The sequence below is a fragment of the Carassius gibelio genome, chromosome B17 (genome assembly GCF_023724105.1).
Source record: "Carassius gibelio isolate Cgi1373 ecotype wild population from Czech Republic chromosome B17, carGib1.2-hapl.c, whole genome shotgun sequence".
Lineage (NCBI taxonomy): Eukaryota > Metazoa > Chordata > Actinopteri > Cypriniformes > Cyprinidae > Carassius > Carassius gibelio.
The window spans coordinates 16,890,290-16,908,515 of NC_068412.1; the positions used below are offsets into that span (position 1 = coordinate 16,890,290).

Genomic DNA, 18,226 nt, shown 5'->3' on the forward strand with positions numbered 1-18,226 from the left:
AACTTTTTTTAGCTTAGTGTGTAAATTTAAAGAAATCAAACATAATAACTTGGTTTCAGTATATGTGAAAGAAACTATGATTGATCATAAATCATCTCATAATTATAAATCACTCTTTAAGTAGGACTACAGGATTCCACTGTTCTTAAAAACCACAAGGAAAATTCACCTTAATTTGACGAATGCTTGTTTGTTTTCATAGTTGCAAGGTCTTTGGTTCGTTAGGCATCTCAGGCTTTCTTCAGACTGGCAGCAAAATATAATTTTTTTTTTTTTTTTTTTGACTCATCTACTCGGATCTAATCAAAAGGTTTTGTCATTTGGCACACAGCATGTGTTCCGCTGTTCAAATGTTTGGGACCAGTAACAGTTCTTTTTTCAAACAAAAGAAGACTTTTATTCAGTAAGGATGCATTCAGTTAAAAACACTCACTAAAGTAATGACTGCTGAAAATTCAGTTTTACCATCACAGGAATAGACTCATTTTTAAAATGTCTTAAAATAGAAAACACTTATTTTAAATTGTAACAATATTTCATAATATTACTGTTTTCACTGTAAAATAAAAGCAGCCTTGGTGAGCATAAGAGACTTCTTTTAAAAACACTGCATAAATGCGAAAAATGCCTCTTAATGCTTGTGTCTTGAGCAGTGGTGAAGTTTCCAGTTTCTACAACTGTGTAAGAAAGTCTCTCGGGATCATCTTTACTAATGTAAATATTACAGATACCGACTGCACTGTTTGAACAAACATCGTGTGTAAACAGTCAGAAAAGCAAAGCGGATTTGCATCTCGAGTCTGAACAAAGCCTCAGCCCTCAGTGTTTGAAATATCAATAAGTTACTAGGTTTAGGCTAAATCTTTATACTGCTAACAAGGACAACTAGCTTAAAATCATTCTTTTGTTTTAAAAACAGCTTAGTTTTTGTTTTACATGAGGATCAGTGCTTCAATAACCAAATAGTATGCAAACACACAACTGAGTGTGTGTGTACGTGTGTGAGCATGAGAGAAAGAGACAGCATTTTAAAACACAATTTTAAAACAAGCGAAAAGAAAGTGAGAGGAAAAAACTAAAAAACATGAAAGTCTCTGCAGCGAGCCACTCTGGTGACGTGACCGTAGCGACGTTTAACCACCTTTGCCACCGGATCGGCTGCCTCTTGTCCTGAAGGGCCTAAGGCACGTTGCCAGGTCCAGATTTATCCCACGGAAGAGGGGGAACTGTGACACCTCTGCTAACAGTGCTCCAAAAAATCAATCACCCGTGAGATAGATTTCTGTCCTGTAGTTCCAACAGAACACTGACGACAGGAAAGAAGAGAGGAGTTAAAAACTGATTTAAATGTCATCGGCCAGACACGAAAGCACAGAGACACGTTTTACAACATCAGTGGCATTACACTGTGTGCATGGTGACAAGAAAACAATTTGATAACACATTAAAAGACAGGTGCAAATACAGCCAAGATCTACTCTGATTGGACCACGGAAACCATTTAGACGCCTTTAATATTAATATGCATTACACAATTTGCATTACAGTTAATTCTATTCTACCACTTCATTTTTGCTGTCATTTCCATTGGTTAGTAAAATAATGTGACACCTGCCATTTCTAAATGCAAGTTGCAAAGTGTTGGATATCATTAATTGTACTTACCGTCAGGTTCATGAAATTAAGAAATTTCTTTAGCATTTCAGCCATAATAGAGAAATCTCCCTTAGGAAGGTTTTCCCGTACGGTTTTCACATTCATCTGAGAAAGAGAGAGAAAGGATATATTTACATTTCAATTTAAATTATTACATTTATTTCAATATATTAATAAAATAGTAATAAAAAAGCTACATCTTTTATTAATTCTTTGGAGAATTCATCAATTATTATACATCCAAAAGCTGAGGGGCAGTAGGATTTTTGTTTTAATATATATATTTTGAAAGAAGTCTCTTATTCTTACCAACGCTGCATTTATTTGATGAAAACTGCGATTAGGTGAAATATTATTACAATTTTAAAAAACGAAATGTAGTTTAATCCGGTGATGGCAAAAAGCCGAATCTTTAGCAGCCATTACTCCAGTATTTATCCAGTCACACAATCCTTCAGAAATAATTATTAATATCCTGCTTTGGTGCTCAAGAAACATTTATTTTATCCATGTTGAAAAACAGTTGTTCTGCTTAATAGTTTTATGGAAACAGCAATTTTATTATTTTATTTTTCAGGATTTTTTTCAGATTTCTTTGATAAGCAGAAAGTTCAAAATAATTAATTTTATGTCTTCACTGTCACTTTTAATCATTTGAGTATCTTTGCTGAATAAAAGCATTCATTTATTTCAATACACACGAATGAATGAACCCAAAGATTAGCGTGATTTTCTTTTCTTTTTTCTTACACTTTGCTGATACATCCTTGGACATTTAGTTTAACAACAGAATTATTATTTTTTTTGTAGTTGTTGTTGTTATGGAGCAACAGAAAACAAAAGTCAAAATTCAAAATAAATCTTTTAGAACCAAGTGACAAAATCTAATTTTAAAACAATAAAATAAAATGCATCTATGACCTTTAATGATAAACCTACAATATCAGTGGTATGATCGTGTGTGTATTCTCAGGGTTTCAGCTGATAGTATAAAAACACCTCTCTCTGAAAGGTTCAACTTCAGGTGAACCTTCTTCTCCATTATTGTGGCAGAACATAGCCCATGAAGATAAAAAGAGCACTCCAAGCCACTCCGTGAAAAGGTAATTGAAAAGCAAAAGGCAGGGGATGGATACAAGAAAATTTCCAAATCATTGAATAACCCTGGGAGTACTGATAGATCAGGTAAGAAATAGAAAAAGTATTGGCACAGCTGTAAATCTACTCATGACGACCCTGAGGGAGCTACAAGCTTCAGTAGAAAAGATGTGAGGGACCGTGCAAAACTGTTACCCAGGGTCTTGAGCACTAACAGCTTCGTGGGAAAGAGGTACAGAGAAAGAAACTGTTAAAAATGTCATAAGACATCTCAGCTAGAGTTTTCCAGAAAGCATGTGGGCGCCTCTGAATCCAGCTGGAGAAGGTTCTGCAGTCTGATGAAATCAAAATCAAGTTTTTGGCCAACAGATTTAACATAATGTGTGCAAGCTACACACTGAGCAGCATCAGAAACACACCATCCTCACTGCGGTTCATGGTGGTGACAGCATCATGCCAAAGAGATGCTTCTCTGCGTCAGACACAAGAAGACATATGAGGGAGCAATGAATGCAGCAAAAGAGGGAAATTCTGAAGGAAAACTTGCAAGATGGGAGAAGATTTACTTCCCAGCAAGAAAATAAACCCAGGCATAAAGCCAAAGCTAGAGGAATGGCTTAAAAACAACATTAATACCCTGAAGCAGCCATGCCAGACTTTGACTGAGAATTTGTGAGTAGACCTGAAAAAAGGCTCCACTCAGGATCATGCAACCTGACTGAGCTTGAGCAGTTTGCAGAGAAAATGCGGAAAAATAGCAAATCGCAATTGCAGTGTGCAAAAACTCACAGAGACCCATCCACACAGCCTAAGTTACATCTAGCAAATACTTGTATATTTGTATGTGCATTGACGTAACTTCAAAGGGCTCTAAAGTCACAAATTATACAAAACTAAATAGTTGCTGTGGTTCAAAACTAACCAATTACTCAACTAGCTGCTCTCTGGGGCAACTAAAGGACAGAAGTGATGCTCACCGGACTCTCCTGACATAAACACCCAAGCAAAAGAGCGGAATATGAAGCCACAATGCTGTCCTCCATGTGTTTCCCAGCATGCTGCAGGGCTGAAAAACAAAGACAAGATGTTCATAAGAAATGCTTGCCCCAAACATAAATTAAGTGAATTATAACACACAACATGGGTATAAAAATATGAAAGAAAAAAATAATAATAATAACTTTTTTTGCATAAAAAAAAATGTAAACCTGATGCAAAATACACATCAGGAAATATTTTTAAGCCAAAACCATCTCAAGTCGAATCCAAACAAGTGTTTATTTGAGCCATATCCGTGAATAATTTGCACCTTTATTGAGGTCGAGCTCCTCTTCCTCCTCTTCTTTCTTGTCATTTGTTTCGTTGGTTTCGTTGGTTTCTGAGGCGACCCACTGGATCTCTCCAGATGTTTCCTTCCACTCTCCACTCTGGTCTGCCTGAGATTTGGGCGCCTCACTTATGAGGTCATCGGTCTGTGCCTCAGCTAGCACTGCTGCTCGCTCCCGTTCAAGAAAGAGCTACACAGACGAACAGAAACACTTGGTTTAGTTGGCCAATATCAATCAGATTCAAGTATAAACACTTGAAGGGCCATTTGAAACCATCTTGACTACGGTCACCTGAACCAGAGCGGCCAGCGCGTTTGACGACTTTGCTGTCATGGGTCCCTTCTCGCCCTCTCTTTTATCCTCTTTTTGTTTATCCATCTTACTCTCCTCCACTCCTTCGGTCTTCACATCTACCTCCATCTCCATCAAGTAGCTTAAGTCCACCTCCATCTCCACAAGACAGTGTCTGTTTCTGGCACTGTACTCCGCCAGATTTATCAGCAGACCCAGACCCTGTGCACAGATAAAACCCAGTCACGCTCACAAACACAAGTCACGGCACACGTTCTGAGTCCAAAAACACCGGCACTTCAAAACCAAGTCTAGAAACTAAAGAAAATAATAGAACAAGCCAGAAGTAGAGAGTACAAACTCTAAAAAGCTAAATGAAGTGTCTTTATTTACTCGCTATTAGACATCTGCAAACCTGACAAACTTCAAGCACGGTTTCATTTATTTGGATTTGTGTTTTCATTTAATTTGTTTGACATTTGTTTTCCTTTTATTCGACTTTAAATTAATGCAAATTTTATATTATAAACCTGTTAACTTGAATAGTTCTTTTAGTACTTGATGCAATGTTTGTTTAATTGAGAAATAACTAAAGACTACATCCCACTGTTTTAATTTAATCATATCTTCCTACTCATAAAAGGGCTGGGGGAAATAACATGTTAATTTCTATGAATAATATTTGCCGTTTAACATTAAAACGATTAACTCAATTAACACAGCATCTGTTTTCTAAGGGAAATGAGAGTGGCTGAGTCATGTTGGTTCACATGTACCCAGGCACGCTCTTGAACGCATGCTTTTTTTTTTTTTTAAGTTGATGGACAAAACGTGATACCCACATGAAGGACCCATGCATGTTACAAGAATTGGTTTTACTGGTACAGGCATTCAGTTGTAGCATTTAATAATAATAATAATAATAAAATGTTGTTAAATGTATTTAAGCCTTTATGTTACTACATTATAATCTTGCTAAAAAAAAATGTATGTTAGGTTTTATTAACCAGGGCTCTAGACTAACTTTTTGCAATGGTTACACTTTTTTTTCTTAGGTGCACCAAATTTTCAACCACATCGCATTTAACAGCAGTTTTACAAGGTCACATTTTTTTTTCTTCTTTTTTTAAATAGCTGTCCATATAGGCAATATTGACTTGTAGTCTAAATGATTAACTAACAATCTGGTCAACATAAAGTTCTTTATTTGAAGCACAATTCTACAAGAAAGGTAACTAACTGAAAAGTGTTGGTGCTTGAAGTGCTTCACTGAGCTGAAATTTAAACTTAAAATATCTCAAGATAAATTAAAAATAAAAGACAATCTATTAAGTGTTTTAAGCTCTTCAAACTGAACATCTCATGGTTCAGTGTCTTATGGACTATCCTCCATTGCAGTCACATGCCCCTTGGATGGCCAGCTCCTGTAGTTTGGCCTTCTTAATCTTTGGCCTTGGCTAAACCAGTTGACCACACTCTCTCTAGCATCAAAATCTTCCAGACTTGGACAACAATTTGACAACGAAAAATGCTACCAGTAAAATCACGGATTATTAATGTCTACACCTACCACAACCCTAAACATACCCTTACAGTAAAGCAAATTCATTAATACTGTGTTATATTCATGGTTAAAGCCAGAAAAGATGCAGCTACAGGAAACCAGCAATAAATCTTTTTTTCTACCTATGAGATTGTGTTTTATTAATGTCTACACCTTCCCTAAGTCTTACAATAATGCAAATACATTAAATATCGTTGTGTAGCATGAGAAAAAGGACGCAATATTGATGTGCGCATGCCCAGTAAACCGGTGTGACCTCTGATTTTTGTCACACCATTTGTTTTCATTAATTCTCAGCCAATTATTACATGTATGAGTGATTCTGAAGAGATTATGATTTCATGCCTAATCCTGATTTAAAGGTTAGATTTACAACCAGTGACAGAAGAAACTGAAAACATGACCCAGATGGGGTTTTTTGGCTACATCTCTGGGTATTTTTTCACAAACAAACTGGTTTCAAAGAAACTGGTTCCAAAAAAATTTTGGTTCATGTAAATTCCTTTGATATTAAATGGGAGTATTTGAAACACTCCTTTGGAGATTGTAAGTTTTGTTGTGGTTGCGTGTATGTGTGTGTGTGTGTACAGTTAAATGGAGACTCTTACACTCTTCAAGGCTTGTGTTTATTTGATCAAAAATACAGAAAAAAAAACAGTAATATTGGGAAATATTATTGCAATTTCTAATCTTGGTTTCCTATTTTAATATACTTCCTGTGACGTAGTGCTGAATTTTCATCAGCCATTACTCCGGCCTTCAGAGTCACATGATCTTTCAGAAATCATTCTACGGTAATATGCCGATTTATTATCTGTTATTATTATGGTGTTAAAGATGTTTTTTTGTTTTTGAACTTGTGATACTTATTTCTTTGAAGAATAAAAAAGTTAAGAACAGCATTTGCTATAAATAGAAATATTTTCTAAAAATGTTTTCCTTTGTCTGTACTCTCACTTTTATCCATTTAACACATCCTCACCGAACAAAGGTCTTTCTTTAAAAAATTAAAACACATTTTTGAATAGTAGTGTGTATTGTAACACAAAATGTACATTTTGAATAAACACTATTCTTTTTAACAATTTATTTATCAAAGAATCCTGAAAAAAGTATCACAGGTCCCAAAAATATTAAGCAGCACAACTGTTTCCATCATTGATTATAAATCAGCATATTAGAATTATTTCTGAAAGATCACATGACACTGGATAATGAAGGCTGGAGTAATGATACTGAAAATTCAGCTTTGTTTCACAGGAACAAATTATGTTTTAGTATATATTAAAATAGGAAATCTAAATTGCCATAATGTTTCAAAAAAATTAAAGTTTTTTCTGTATCAAATAAATGTATTTGATCAAATAAATGCATCCTTGAGCAGCACAAGAAACTTCTTTAAAATGTTCTTATTGATATTTCTGAACTCCGCATCATAAAGACACAGGGCTGTGTTATTAGTGTCATGAGTTTCTCACCAGGACGCGGATATCGAATCTCTGCTCCTGAGGCAAATAACGTGGGACCTTCAGAACACAGTCCAGTGCTGTCTGTATGAGGCCATCCTGCTCCCCTGTTTTAGTGCTGCCCCACTCTGAGAAGTCACAGCAAAAGAAATGTGCAGTTATTCTGCATTCTGCTTTTATAAATGCAGTTTTTGGTGAGCACTGTATAAATTCTCTCCGTCACATGCAGTGTCTAACCATTATCATGTGTGAGGTTGAGCAGAACTCCGATAACAGCTCTCATACAATCCTCCACGGCCTTGCCCACGTTGCTATGACTACTCTGCGGGAGGGCGGAGCTTGATGAAGAGACCTCTCGGCTGTAACGCTGTATCATCTGCTCACAATGCTGCAGGGCCCTACACACACAAAACACAACCCCAGAATGACAAATGTCCTGTCGCGCAAGGCAACTCAGAACTTTCTGAATCATCACACACCTTGCCGAGGACACTATGAGCTGGGACTCCTTGTAGGCGATCAGATAAGCCTGGTTCTCAGGGTTATGGACTGAAACCTGGAATTAGGTTTTAAATTAATTATACATAAAATAACATGCTTTTTCCTCGAGGGATGTCAAAGGTAGCGCATTAACTTGCAGTCAACATTTTCAAAGCTGCTAATTAGCTTATAAATGCATTTATTCAAATTGAATTCCGTTTGGTGGTATTTCTCAAAACTGATCAGCTCGACAGTTCAGAAGCGCAGTGGAGGCCTGCAGCAATCAGTACACTTCAAATTAAGACAATAAAGTCCGTGTTATTAATTACTGCAGGTTATTTAAGTATCACAGGTCTCTCTGTAAAGGAAATCAATTAAAATTGTTATTGTTACACACTTACACTCTCCAGAACTCGTAAACAGCGCTCTGCTCCCCAGAGCGATGCCACCAGACTCTCTTTGTCTTCTTCTTTACTCAAGTTCTCCACACACTCTTTCACTGAGGGCAAAAACAAGATTTCAAGCCATTTTTCTTAAAAAAAGAATCATGAAAAATGAGTGGCTCAATTAGGGTACCTTTATCTATGATGTGGTCCAGTCCCCCGAGCAAGCGCAGCTCTTCTTTAAACCAGTCTCCGGCTCGCTTCGATGTCAGAGACAGTAATGTCTCCATCGCTAAGTGACCCGCCTGAAATGAAAAATGTGAAAAATTGCATTCTCTCAGCAATTCAACAAGGATGCATTACATTTAACTAAAAAGTGACAGTAAAAGCATAATTGTACAAAACTGTATAACTGTTCTATTCCAATTAATGCGATCTGTGAACTTTCTACTCATTAAAGAATACAATGTTTTCCAGTTTCCACAAAATTAAATGAAATGTTTCTTTAGCACCAAATCAGCATATTAGAAAGATTTTTGCTGTATCAAGTGACACTGATGACTTCAAATTCAGATTTGCCATCAAAGGAAAAAATTAGATCTCTATATATATTTAAATAGAAAACATGATATTACACTGTAAAAACTATTTAAAATTGTAACAATATTACTTTTGTTTTTTATCTTAGAGACCTCTTGATTTTTGATAGGTAGTGAATGAAATATGCACTGGAAATTTGTCGAAAATGAAAATGCCATGCATCAAAGACTGCATTTGATTTTTTATGCTTTTTTCACTTTTCAGTCCACAAACAACTAAACAAAGACAGATTTTTGCAGCCTGTCTGAACAAAGCCAAGGTGAATGGAAGAACACTTCTTCTATCTAAAACATGCATTGGTTTTCCGTGTCGGTTCTGACATCAAAGGTGTGAGAAACAGCAGTCACTCACTGTGATGTTTTCTAGGTCCAGATGCTTGTTGTGGACTGTTTCGCAGAGTTTGCGGATCTTCTCTTTGACTCGGCTCATCTCTTTAGCGGTTAACTGGTCTGCTACGGAGACGTCATCCTGCTCTAGTTCCAGTAGCCTGATCATCAGCTCCAGACAGGACCGGTCCAGATCCATATTTAGCCGGTCTCGGCTCAGGATGTACATCAGAGACGCTGTGCAGAGTGCCAGGTTCTGCCAGATCCAGAGGAACAGTGAGACATCTCACCACTTTTAGGTTAAAGATTGCATCAAAAGATGAACTAAAACTTTAAAAACAACACAACACTAAACACAGTCACTTTGCATCATAAAAACATCCCATAACTGCAAGACATGGCCTTAAGTGACTCTAGTGGCTTTATTCTAAACATCTGTCTTGACTCATTAAAGGGATTTAATACATTTTAACTGAACATCCTTCAATACACAAATAAATTAAAGTCAGGCTGGAAGTGTCAAGGCAAACATTCATGCTCCTACGGTGTAAACTGAACAAATGAGATTCACAGAGTGACGTCTCAGCGTCTGTTTGCGTTTCTCCCTTGTCTGCCGGCAGAGATGATTACATCTCCAATTAATGTGTTCTAATGAAGTAAACAAACAGCACTGTAGCTGCGTTCATTCATAATGATAGAGCTGTGACAGTTTGGAATGATGCTTGGTTATACAGGTTTGTTGGTAAATTAAAGAAAGTCTTTGTTTATGTTTGGGTGCTTGATGATGAGACACTCACCGGGTGCTGTTGGGCATCACTGAGCATCTTAAAGACCTGGGCCACCTTCCCTCTGGCCCTCAGGTGCATGCGGAAGCTCGGCATGGCACAGCGTGTGGCCAGAGTGATTATACTGAAGGAGGAAAAAAGGATCAGTGGTTCAGGGCTCCAAACAAAATATCAAGTTAGGAGCCATAGACTCCTATACGATAAAACTTGGGTGCCAAATGATTTTTTTCAAGGTGCTACAGAATAAAAGGGTTTTATTTATTTTATTATTTCAATCATACTGTCATGTGTTTATATATCTGTTCTTGAATTTTCTTGAATTTTCAGTTTTCAAAAAGTAAAATCAGAGATCTCACTTATCAAACAATATTGTTATTATCTTTCAAATTCTAATAAACCACTGACTGTGGCAACTTTAAAATTTGAAAGGATATTATGGCAAAGTTTCCTTATTTAAACTGATTTTCTTTTTCAGGAATATATGACTGACCTGAAAAATGAAAGCTGTATCATACTCTTGAGAAATTGTGAGCTTTATCCCCACTTATCAACACTCGGGTGTGTGGTTTAACTAATGGTTAAAAAAAGTATCAAAACCAAGTAATTACATGGTTTTACTGAACAATCCTGATAAAATAGGCCTACATTATGTAATATGCATACACAAAATATGAACATAGCAAATTTAAGCTTATTATGTATTATAACAAATACCTGCAGAGGGCACCCATGGCCTAGTCATTCTTCACTTTATAGCTGATTCAAGGACGTTTAAATCCATTTAATTTTAATATTTGCCCACCTGCAAACTCAGAGCGAGGCTATGAACTTTTATTTTGAAATCGCGATTGTACAGCAAATGGCATACTTAGAAATAAATATAGCAAAATGCTCCTCTTTATATTTATTGTAGCTGACTGATGAGCTTATGGAAACCGAATGGTTACTGATGTGGATGTGTATTACATTGCAATGTTTACAATCTTTACACATTTTCCGCAGTTTGAAACTGTTGTACTGTAGGCTCGCTTATAAAATAGCCTACCTTTTGATGTTAATTCATGTTCATTATGTACTTTACTAGTAAAGAGAAAAGTATGATCCTGTAGGTTCATGTGCTCCTTGAACTGAGGCACTAACTCATACTTAAAGAGAGCCAAAACTGTATTTATTGTTCGAATTCTGTTATGAATTGGGAATAATTGTAAAGCTGATACTTTATTTATTATAAATTAAAGCTTTTTGCGATTACTGGATGGCAAGTGCGCTTCAAATAATGAAGTTTACGCATTAGCATAACACAGCATAGACCTAAGATCTTGTTAATAACAAGCCATATTAGTAATGATTATAAATGAGAATTGTTAACAATATTGCCAATATCCACACAGCTGACAGCTTTACCGGTTGTAGTTTGTTTAAGTTGTGCACGAAATAAACACTGTTTTTCTGCACTTTCTCTTCAATCTTCATCATTTCGATCTCTCTCGTGCTGTACAGTTGAGCTGTGTTTATCAGGAGTGTGTCAGCGCTGCTGCGCGGCAGAGATAAGGACTGTTTGAAACTCTTTTTTTCCACTAAAACTTTGATGTGCGCCATCTCAGTTTAATACGCGAACATAACGAAACAAAAATTGCTAAACAATCAGGAAAAAGCCATTACATGCACATTTTTAAGTTATAACATGCAAATACAAAAACTTAACTTGCAATTTAATATTTATGGTCACAAATGCAACAATTTTTGTCACAGTTTTGAGCCCTGGTAGTTTATGATATAAATGTGTATTTGTTGGTAAAAATGCATATATGGGGAATCCAATGTGCATCAGTGTTATTTCGGTTTACTAAAACAATATAAATGTGAAAAGCTGAAATAAAATACAACATAAATACTGTACAATTTAACTGATTTAAAGACAGAGCTACAATTTGTTCTGTATACCATTGTTTAATAAAAAGGAAATAAATGTAAAATTTATATGAATATTCATATTTTAATATTGATCATCTGTAATAGTTCACAGCAAATCGCAGCTGTGATACATAAGCTTGAGGTTGAAAATTACCCAGAATATTCCATTCAGCGTTTGTCTCACCTAAGGCAGCGTGTGTTGAGGGGTTGTGTGCTCTTCAGGCCCGTCTCCAGATACTCAAAGTCATCAGTGAACTCCTGATTCTCCCCAAACTCCACTACATCATTAAAGTGCTTCACATGTTGGACCACGGTGTACAACTACACACACACAAACACAGGGCAAGAAACAAACAAGTCCTTCAGTCAGTGTAGGGCAGGGCGATTTTTCTGATTTTATTGATGAATTAGAATTTAAAGTTTTGCCACAATTTTTTTTTTTAGAAATCATGGAATCGTGATTTTGACTAGAAATATAACTAAAAGCAGACAAAATGAATAAAACAAATAAAAAAATCTAAAACTTCTACTATAATAGTACATAAATAATACTAAAATAACACGGACACATAAGTGGACACAAATTGTAAAAATAATCATTAACATTATTTCCCAGAATGCAGTGCTCACCTCCTTGTGCTCCTTCCTGCATTTGAGTGCAGTGACGATGTCCTGGTATGGCTCAGTGGGGATAGTGACAGACTTGATGACTTTAGGAGGAGGTGGCGGGGCTTTAAACACACCATCGTCTTTATGGGAGTTTGTGTCTTTGCTGCTGCTGGACACACTAGCCTTCTGCAAGAAAAACAACAACAACAGCATTATGGTTTGCAAAGGCAGAGGAAATTTTAGTGTATAAAATTCAGCGATTGTGAATCGAGTGCTTTACTAACAGGTACAGCCACAGTACGAGAGGAAGCAGGAGGAGGCACTTCCTCCGGCTCGGGTTGATTCCAGTGACGCGCGTTATATACGGCTTTAGCAGGGGACTGTGTTAAACACAACAAAACAAAACCACAACTTTGTTATGTTAAAAATTCAAATGTAACTTTTTAATAAAGTTACTCTGTTTCTACTTAAGCTTTTTTAGCTATACTTTTTTTGGCCCGCTGAAGATCTTGCGTCCGATGTCCTTTGACTTGTCGCTTTGCTTTCCATGTCGTTCCTTCTGTGAGTCTGTAGCACCTGTCTCATCCAGCGACTCCTGAGAATCTGACAACAAATTTAAAAAAACAAAAAAGGGACATTATGTATTCAGAGATAGCGCTACAAATAATCGTTATCCATAATTATAGTTTAAATTTCCCATCAAGCTCTAATGAAATGATGAAACCATGCATTGGTGAAGATGTGTGCTTGTGAGTACCTGTGCTTAGGCTGCTTTGACTCTGTTGACTCTCCTGCGAGTCGTCGATCTGGGGACTGCCCACGCTGGCTGCCAAAGCTTCCGTCACTGATTTCTTATTCTTCTTCCTCTCCTTAGCTGCCACGTCGTCCTCATCCTCACTATCGCTCTCACTCAGATCGTCAAAACCAAAGTATTTGATCTTGTAGCTGGTGCTGCCGGATGCAATGGCGTCTCCATCTGTGTCCTGGGCCTCATTCTCCTCAAAGCCGAAAAACTCCAGTTTTGTCTCTTTTTTACTTTTACTCTGAGTGGTTCTGAACCTAAAAAAAAAATTATAAAGGGAATATGAAAAGGGAAATCCAGGTGACAACATGCTAGTCTTCTAATTGAGCAAATTAAAAAAATTAGGATAATCAAGAGAGTAGGTTTATATTATACCTAGTAGGCTTGGAAGGTTGGGCATCTGTTTTCCTCCTGAAAGTTCCCGCCTCTCCGATGTCAGCTTGTACTGGGCTGACAAGATCATCCACACTCCTTTCCATCGAGTCCTGGATGGTCACGTTACACACAGACACACAGGATGGGTGAAGGACCGTGTAGTCCCTCACCCGGCCCCGACCTGCAGGCTTGACTTCAGAAGTCCCAGCGACCCCTGCAGCGGTGCTCTTAACCAGCGCACAGGCTGGTGTTGAAGTCACAGCAGGAACCGGCACGTCGCTGGCTCCAGAACTATCCGTCCCTTTATACCGTGGCCGTCGGTACACTCTGTCGCTGGATGGTTTAAGAAGCGGAAGCTGCTCAAAGTCAACAGGCTCCACTGGAGGTTCAGGTTCAGCGGGGCACTGTTCAGAGCTTTTGAGGCCATCAGAAGAGTTTCCAGCCTGGGTAGAACTCCCCTCGCCGGCCCCTGGAGGAGAGTCCTCCCCGAAAGGGTCCCACTCATCGCAGATGTTTCTGCTGTGGGTTTTTAAGCTGGAGATCTGGGAGACTGGTTTACTTACTGTGACACTGGATCTGCTCCAGGCTCCTACAGAGCCAGTGACATGTGATGAGGCTGGAGATATTGTAGCTACAGCAAAAAAAAAGGTAGTAAGAAATTGAAGGTGTGTAATTAATAAAGTGTTTTAAATCATTACAGTGGTTTGTAAACTGGATCAATCAACTACTGAAAACATAAGATAAATTTAAGACCTAAAAGAACTAGTTCACAAATCAGAAATCACTACTTTTATAAATCCATTAGGGGGTAATATGGACCATTTTATGATGCTTTTAACCTTTTAAAACTGAGTTTGGGCCCCCTGTTCTAGAAGCCTGATAGCTACAACTGCACAGAAAGGAGCAACCAGCGCAATCTTCAAAATATCTTCTTTTATGCTCCACGGAAGAAATAAAGTCACACATGTTTGGACCGTCAAAGGGTTGAGCGCATTTCCTTCAAACCTTGTAATAAATGTTTCCACAGTCGGATGAAGATACAATTATTACTATTAGAAGTTTTGTGATCCTTAGAGGGTTATCATAACCTGAGTCCTTGTTTCACTGCTCCTCTAATGGTTGTAATTAGCCATGCTTAAGAGCCGAGGGAAAGTATCAAACTGCATAGGTTTGAAAATATCCTGCTGAGCCCTATATAGTCCATGCTAGTGCTTACACGAGCACCTTGACTACAAAGTGAAGACTTCAGCAGAGCTACTGCTATTCTCAGCATTGATTAATCCAGTATACCCTGCTCCAGAAAGACACAGTGACTTCACCCCACCGTAGCAAAATGGTGTGAGGTCATCATAATGACTCAGACATCATAAGGTGTCTGACTGAAGTGATCAAGGTCATATTCAATATCCTGGCTGTAGTAAGACTAATGAAACACCCTAAATTACTACAAAACCCAAGTACTTGAGCTTATTAGAACAATGGCACAGGGACAATAATAGATGTGTCATGTCATCATTTCTTGGATGATAATGATTAAGCCATAATGTGATTTTTATTTTACCGACACACTAAATTATACATATTTACACCTAATTTTAAAGGGAAAGGTTACCCATAAATTCAAATTCTGTAATTTACTCACCCTCCTGTCATTTCAAATCCATGAGACTCTTTTCTGATCTTTTTTAAATCATTTCTCTCAAGCAGACTTGGATTAAACCGCTTGATTCATATAGAATACTATCTTTTATGAAGCTTTAAAAATTGTCGATTTGCAGACTTTCAATGGATAGTTATCATTTCAAGAGTCTTAAAGCCAAAACTGCTTTCATTTTGTGAAAGCAGCAATCCTGGCTGCCATATTAAGGAGTCATTCCAAAACTGAAGTGCTTAAAACTGGCCACTTTAAAGGGCTCTTCAGAATTAAGAATTTCGAGGGGTGTAATTGGTGGACACTTTACTCTCATGATTCTTTGCACAGGTTTAATTAAGCCCTTCAGAGTGGAGAGTCACAGAGTGACTGTGAAAGCCATACAGGTTTGGAACAGCATGAGGGTGAGTAAATAAAGACAGAATTTTCATTTTTGGTGAACTGTCTCGGGTAATTAACATGTTTCTGCATGAACAGTGTGTTCCACAAACAAACTTTGTTGATTGTTAAATTTCCCACCTGGGCTATTCATACCAACCACCCTGGTGCTGACGTTCTGGCTGCTACCCAAGGTGGAAGTACACACGGCGGTCAACGCTGGACTCTGACTGGGCTTTTCTGCCTGGGTCTTCAACTGCTCCTTCTCAGATCCTGCTGCATCTGTGCTCGTCTCAGTTTGTGGAGTATCTCTCGATGTGACAGTTTTGGACTCATCGTCGCTATCAAACCCAAACGGGTCCTCTGAGCTGTCATCATCCTCAAAGCGGGGGCGTTTAGTCAGCTCGGGAACCTCTGGCTTGAACAAGGGCCGTTTGACCCCCAACTGTGCCTTATAGGTGGTCTCTCCCCATTTGGTGCTAAGCGTAGCTTTCTTATTAGAAAACACCTCATCAAACTTGGAGCTGGCCTCTCCTCCCTTGCGAGTATATGTTTTACTAAATCTGGACGTCATGTTGACGTTTGTTACATATTCTCTACGAGGAAACAGAAGACATGGAAGAATTAAAGTTCATGTCAGTATCTCAGTATGTAGGAGCAAACAGATTTGTGCATATCGCACCTTGTTTTAAATGCTACAATGGAACTGAAACAGATAAATATGCAAAAATATGTTCAATTTAACCCAATAGAGCCTACTGTATTATATTTGATACATACATTTATAAGTCCTCTAAACTATCAACATGATCAAGACATTGCTGAAAAAAAAACATTGTACACAATCTACCACATGCCTTTGATTGAGTTCATTCTTTTTTTAATATATATATATATATATATATATATATATATATATATATATATATTTAAATGTTTTCAGGTTATGATACATCTGCTTATATGCTGTAAAACCTTCAATAAGTTTGCATTAAGTAAATGTAACAATACCATGACTTAGCAATAACTTATTAGGCTTACTTGATTTTACATCAATTATTATATTTATATTTATTCGATTTTATTTTTTAATTATGTCAATCCCGCTAACCCTGAAACAACATACAGAACTAACAAATATTGTTACTTACTATGCAATCACATAATAATTGCTGTTAATAGTGTTCATCGTCTGGTTGACTATGTCTTGTATTCATTTTTCGGGAAAATTCCTATCATATGCACATAAACTGACAGGCACCACTTATAAGCTACTACTAAATATTGTAGAAACTTAAATTTCTGTAAAGTTGCTTTGCAATGATATTTTACGTAAAAAAACGCTATACAAATAAACTTGAATTGAATCAGGCTTTACAGGGTTACCATAGTAAAAAGCCTAAAGACTGTGTAAAAATACAAATAAACAAACACTGATGGGTAATATTTCTTGCGCACAGGTTCTTTATTCAATAACATATTTTTGAAAACATTATACAGATAGTTCACGAATTATTAAGCAGTTTCAAACTTTTTTTCAGAAGAACAAAAAAAAAGATTTTAGACGGATTGATACCATAATGACACCTCAGTCACCATTCAATTTACTTGTATGGAAAAAGATACACTGAAAGTTAATGGTGACTGAGGCTGTCAGACCCTAACATTCTGCATAACATCTTCTTTTGTGTTCCACGACCAAAATAAAGTCACGCAGGTTTAAAGCAACACGGGGTGAGTAAATGATGACAGAATGTGTGATTCGGGGTGAACTAACCCTTTAGTGACTAAAATTTCGAACAGAAACATTGTTAACGTTACATGTTTGCACACTCACCGAGCCACAGTATTTCCACTGGGCCTCTGTGCTCCGGGCAGCCGCTAGAAAGAAGTCCAGGCGATCTGCTCAATGAGCAAAAGCGCAAAACGAGGCTACAGCGCGGTGCGACTGTGAGAAGCACAGATTAGGCCAGATCGTGAAGTACTGCTGTTGTTTATTTGTGGAGAGCTGGATCGGTCGGACAGCGATGCGCCATTAGTGTCACCCCTCCTTCTCCGCCCCCAACTTCGGCGTAAAGCCTTGGGTCACACCAGAGCGCCGCTCGACCAATCAGAAATGCACGCACTGAACGTCCGCGCAGCAAACCTAGATCCGATTGGATGAAATGGAAAAGAAGGCGCGTTCTAATTGGAGGACAACTGCAACTTCTGGGCGGGGCTTCATCATGGTGAGGTCGGACAGGTCTTGAACCTTGCATTATATCATGTAGCAGATCATTTTCAAAGTAAAAATATGAAATCTCACATTTCTGAGACTTTCGGAAAAACGTATGTAAAACGTTAGATTTCTTTAAGTAATAGTTTAGGCAATATATTTTAAATTTGGGCACATTACATCTAATGCAACACCAACGTTTCCTGTCTCACCAGGAGATGGCGTTATTGTGAAGCCACCGTTCGTTGAACGTTCATTGACAAGCGATTGTTTTTGATTATTGGGCTAACCTAAGTACTATCAAT

The 18,226-nt window shown here is 37.5% G+C and overlaps 1 protein-coding gene across 1 annotated transcript; it reads right to left on the reverse strand.

Moving 5' to 3' along the window:
* Positions 1 to 297: 297 nt before the first annotated feature.
* LOC127976066 (wings apart-like protein homolog) lies at positions 298 to 18,043 on the reverse strand. The gene is made up of 20 exons (XM_052580159.1): positions 17,544 to 18,043; positions 15,848 to 16,302; positions 13,678 to 14,308; positions 13,258 to 13,559; positions 12,988 to 13,103; positions 12,785 to 12,880; positions 12,522 to 12,686; positions 12,076 to 12,212; positions 9,990 to 10,101; positions 9,218 to 9,448; positions 8,460 to 8,571; positions 8,285 to 8,382; positions 7,883 to 7,959; positions 7,641 to 7,801; positions 7,416 to 7,531; positions 4,374 to 4,595; positions 4,064 to 4,271; positions 3,732 to 3,820; positions 1,666 to 1,761; positions 298 to 1,306 (listed from the first exon to the last, which is right to left on the reverse strand). Exons 2-20 carry the CDS (start codon positions 16,278 to 16,280, stop codon positions 1,241 to 1,243), a joined length of 3,468 nt encoding a protein of 1,155 aa, XP_052436119.1. The 5' UTR covers positions 16,281 to 16,302; positions 17,544 to 18,043; the 3' UTR covers positions 298 to 1,240.
* Between the last annotated feature and the right edge of the window lie 183 nt (positions 18,044 to 18,226).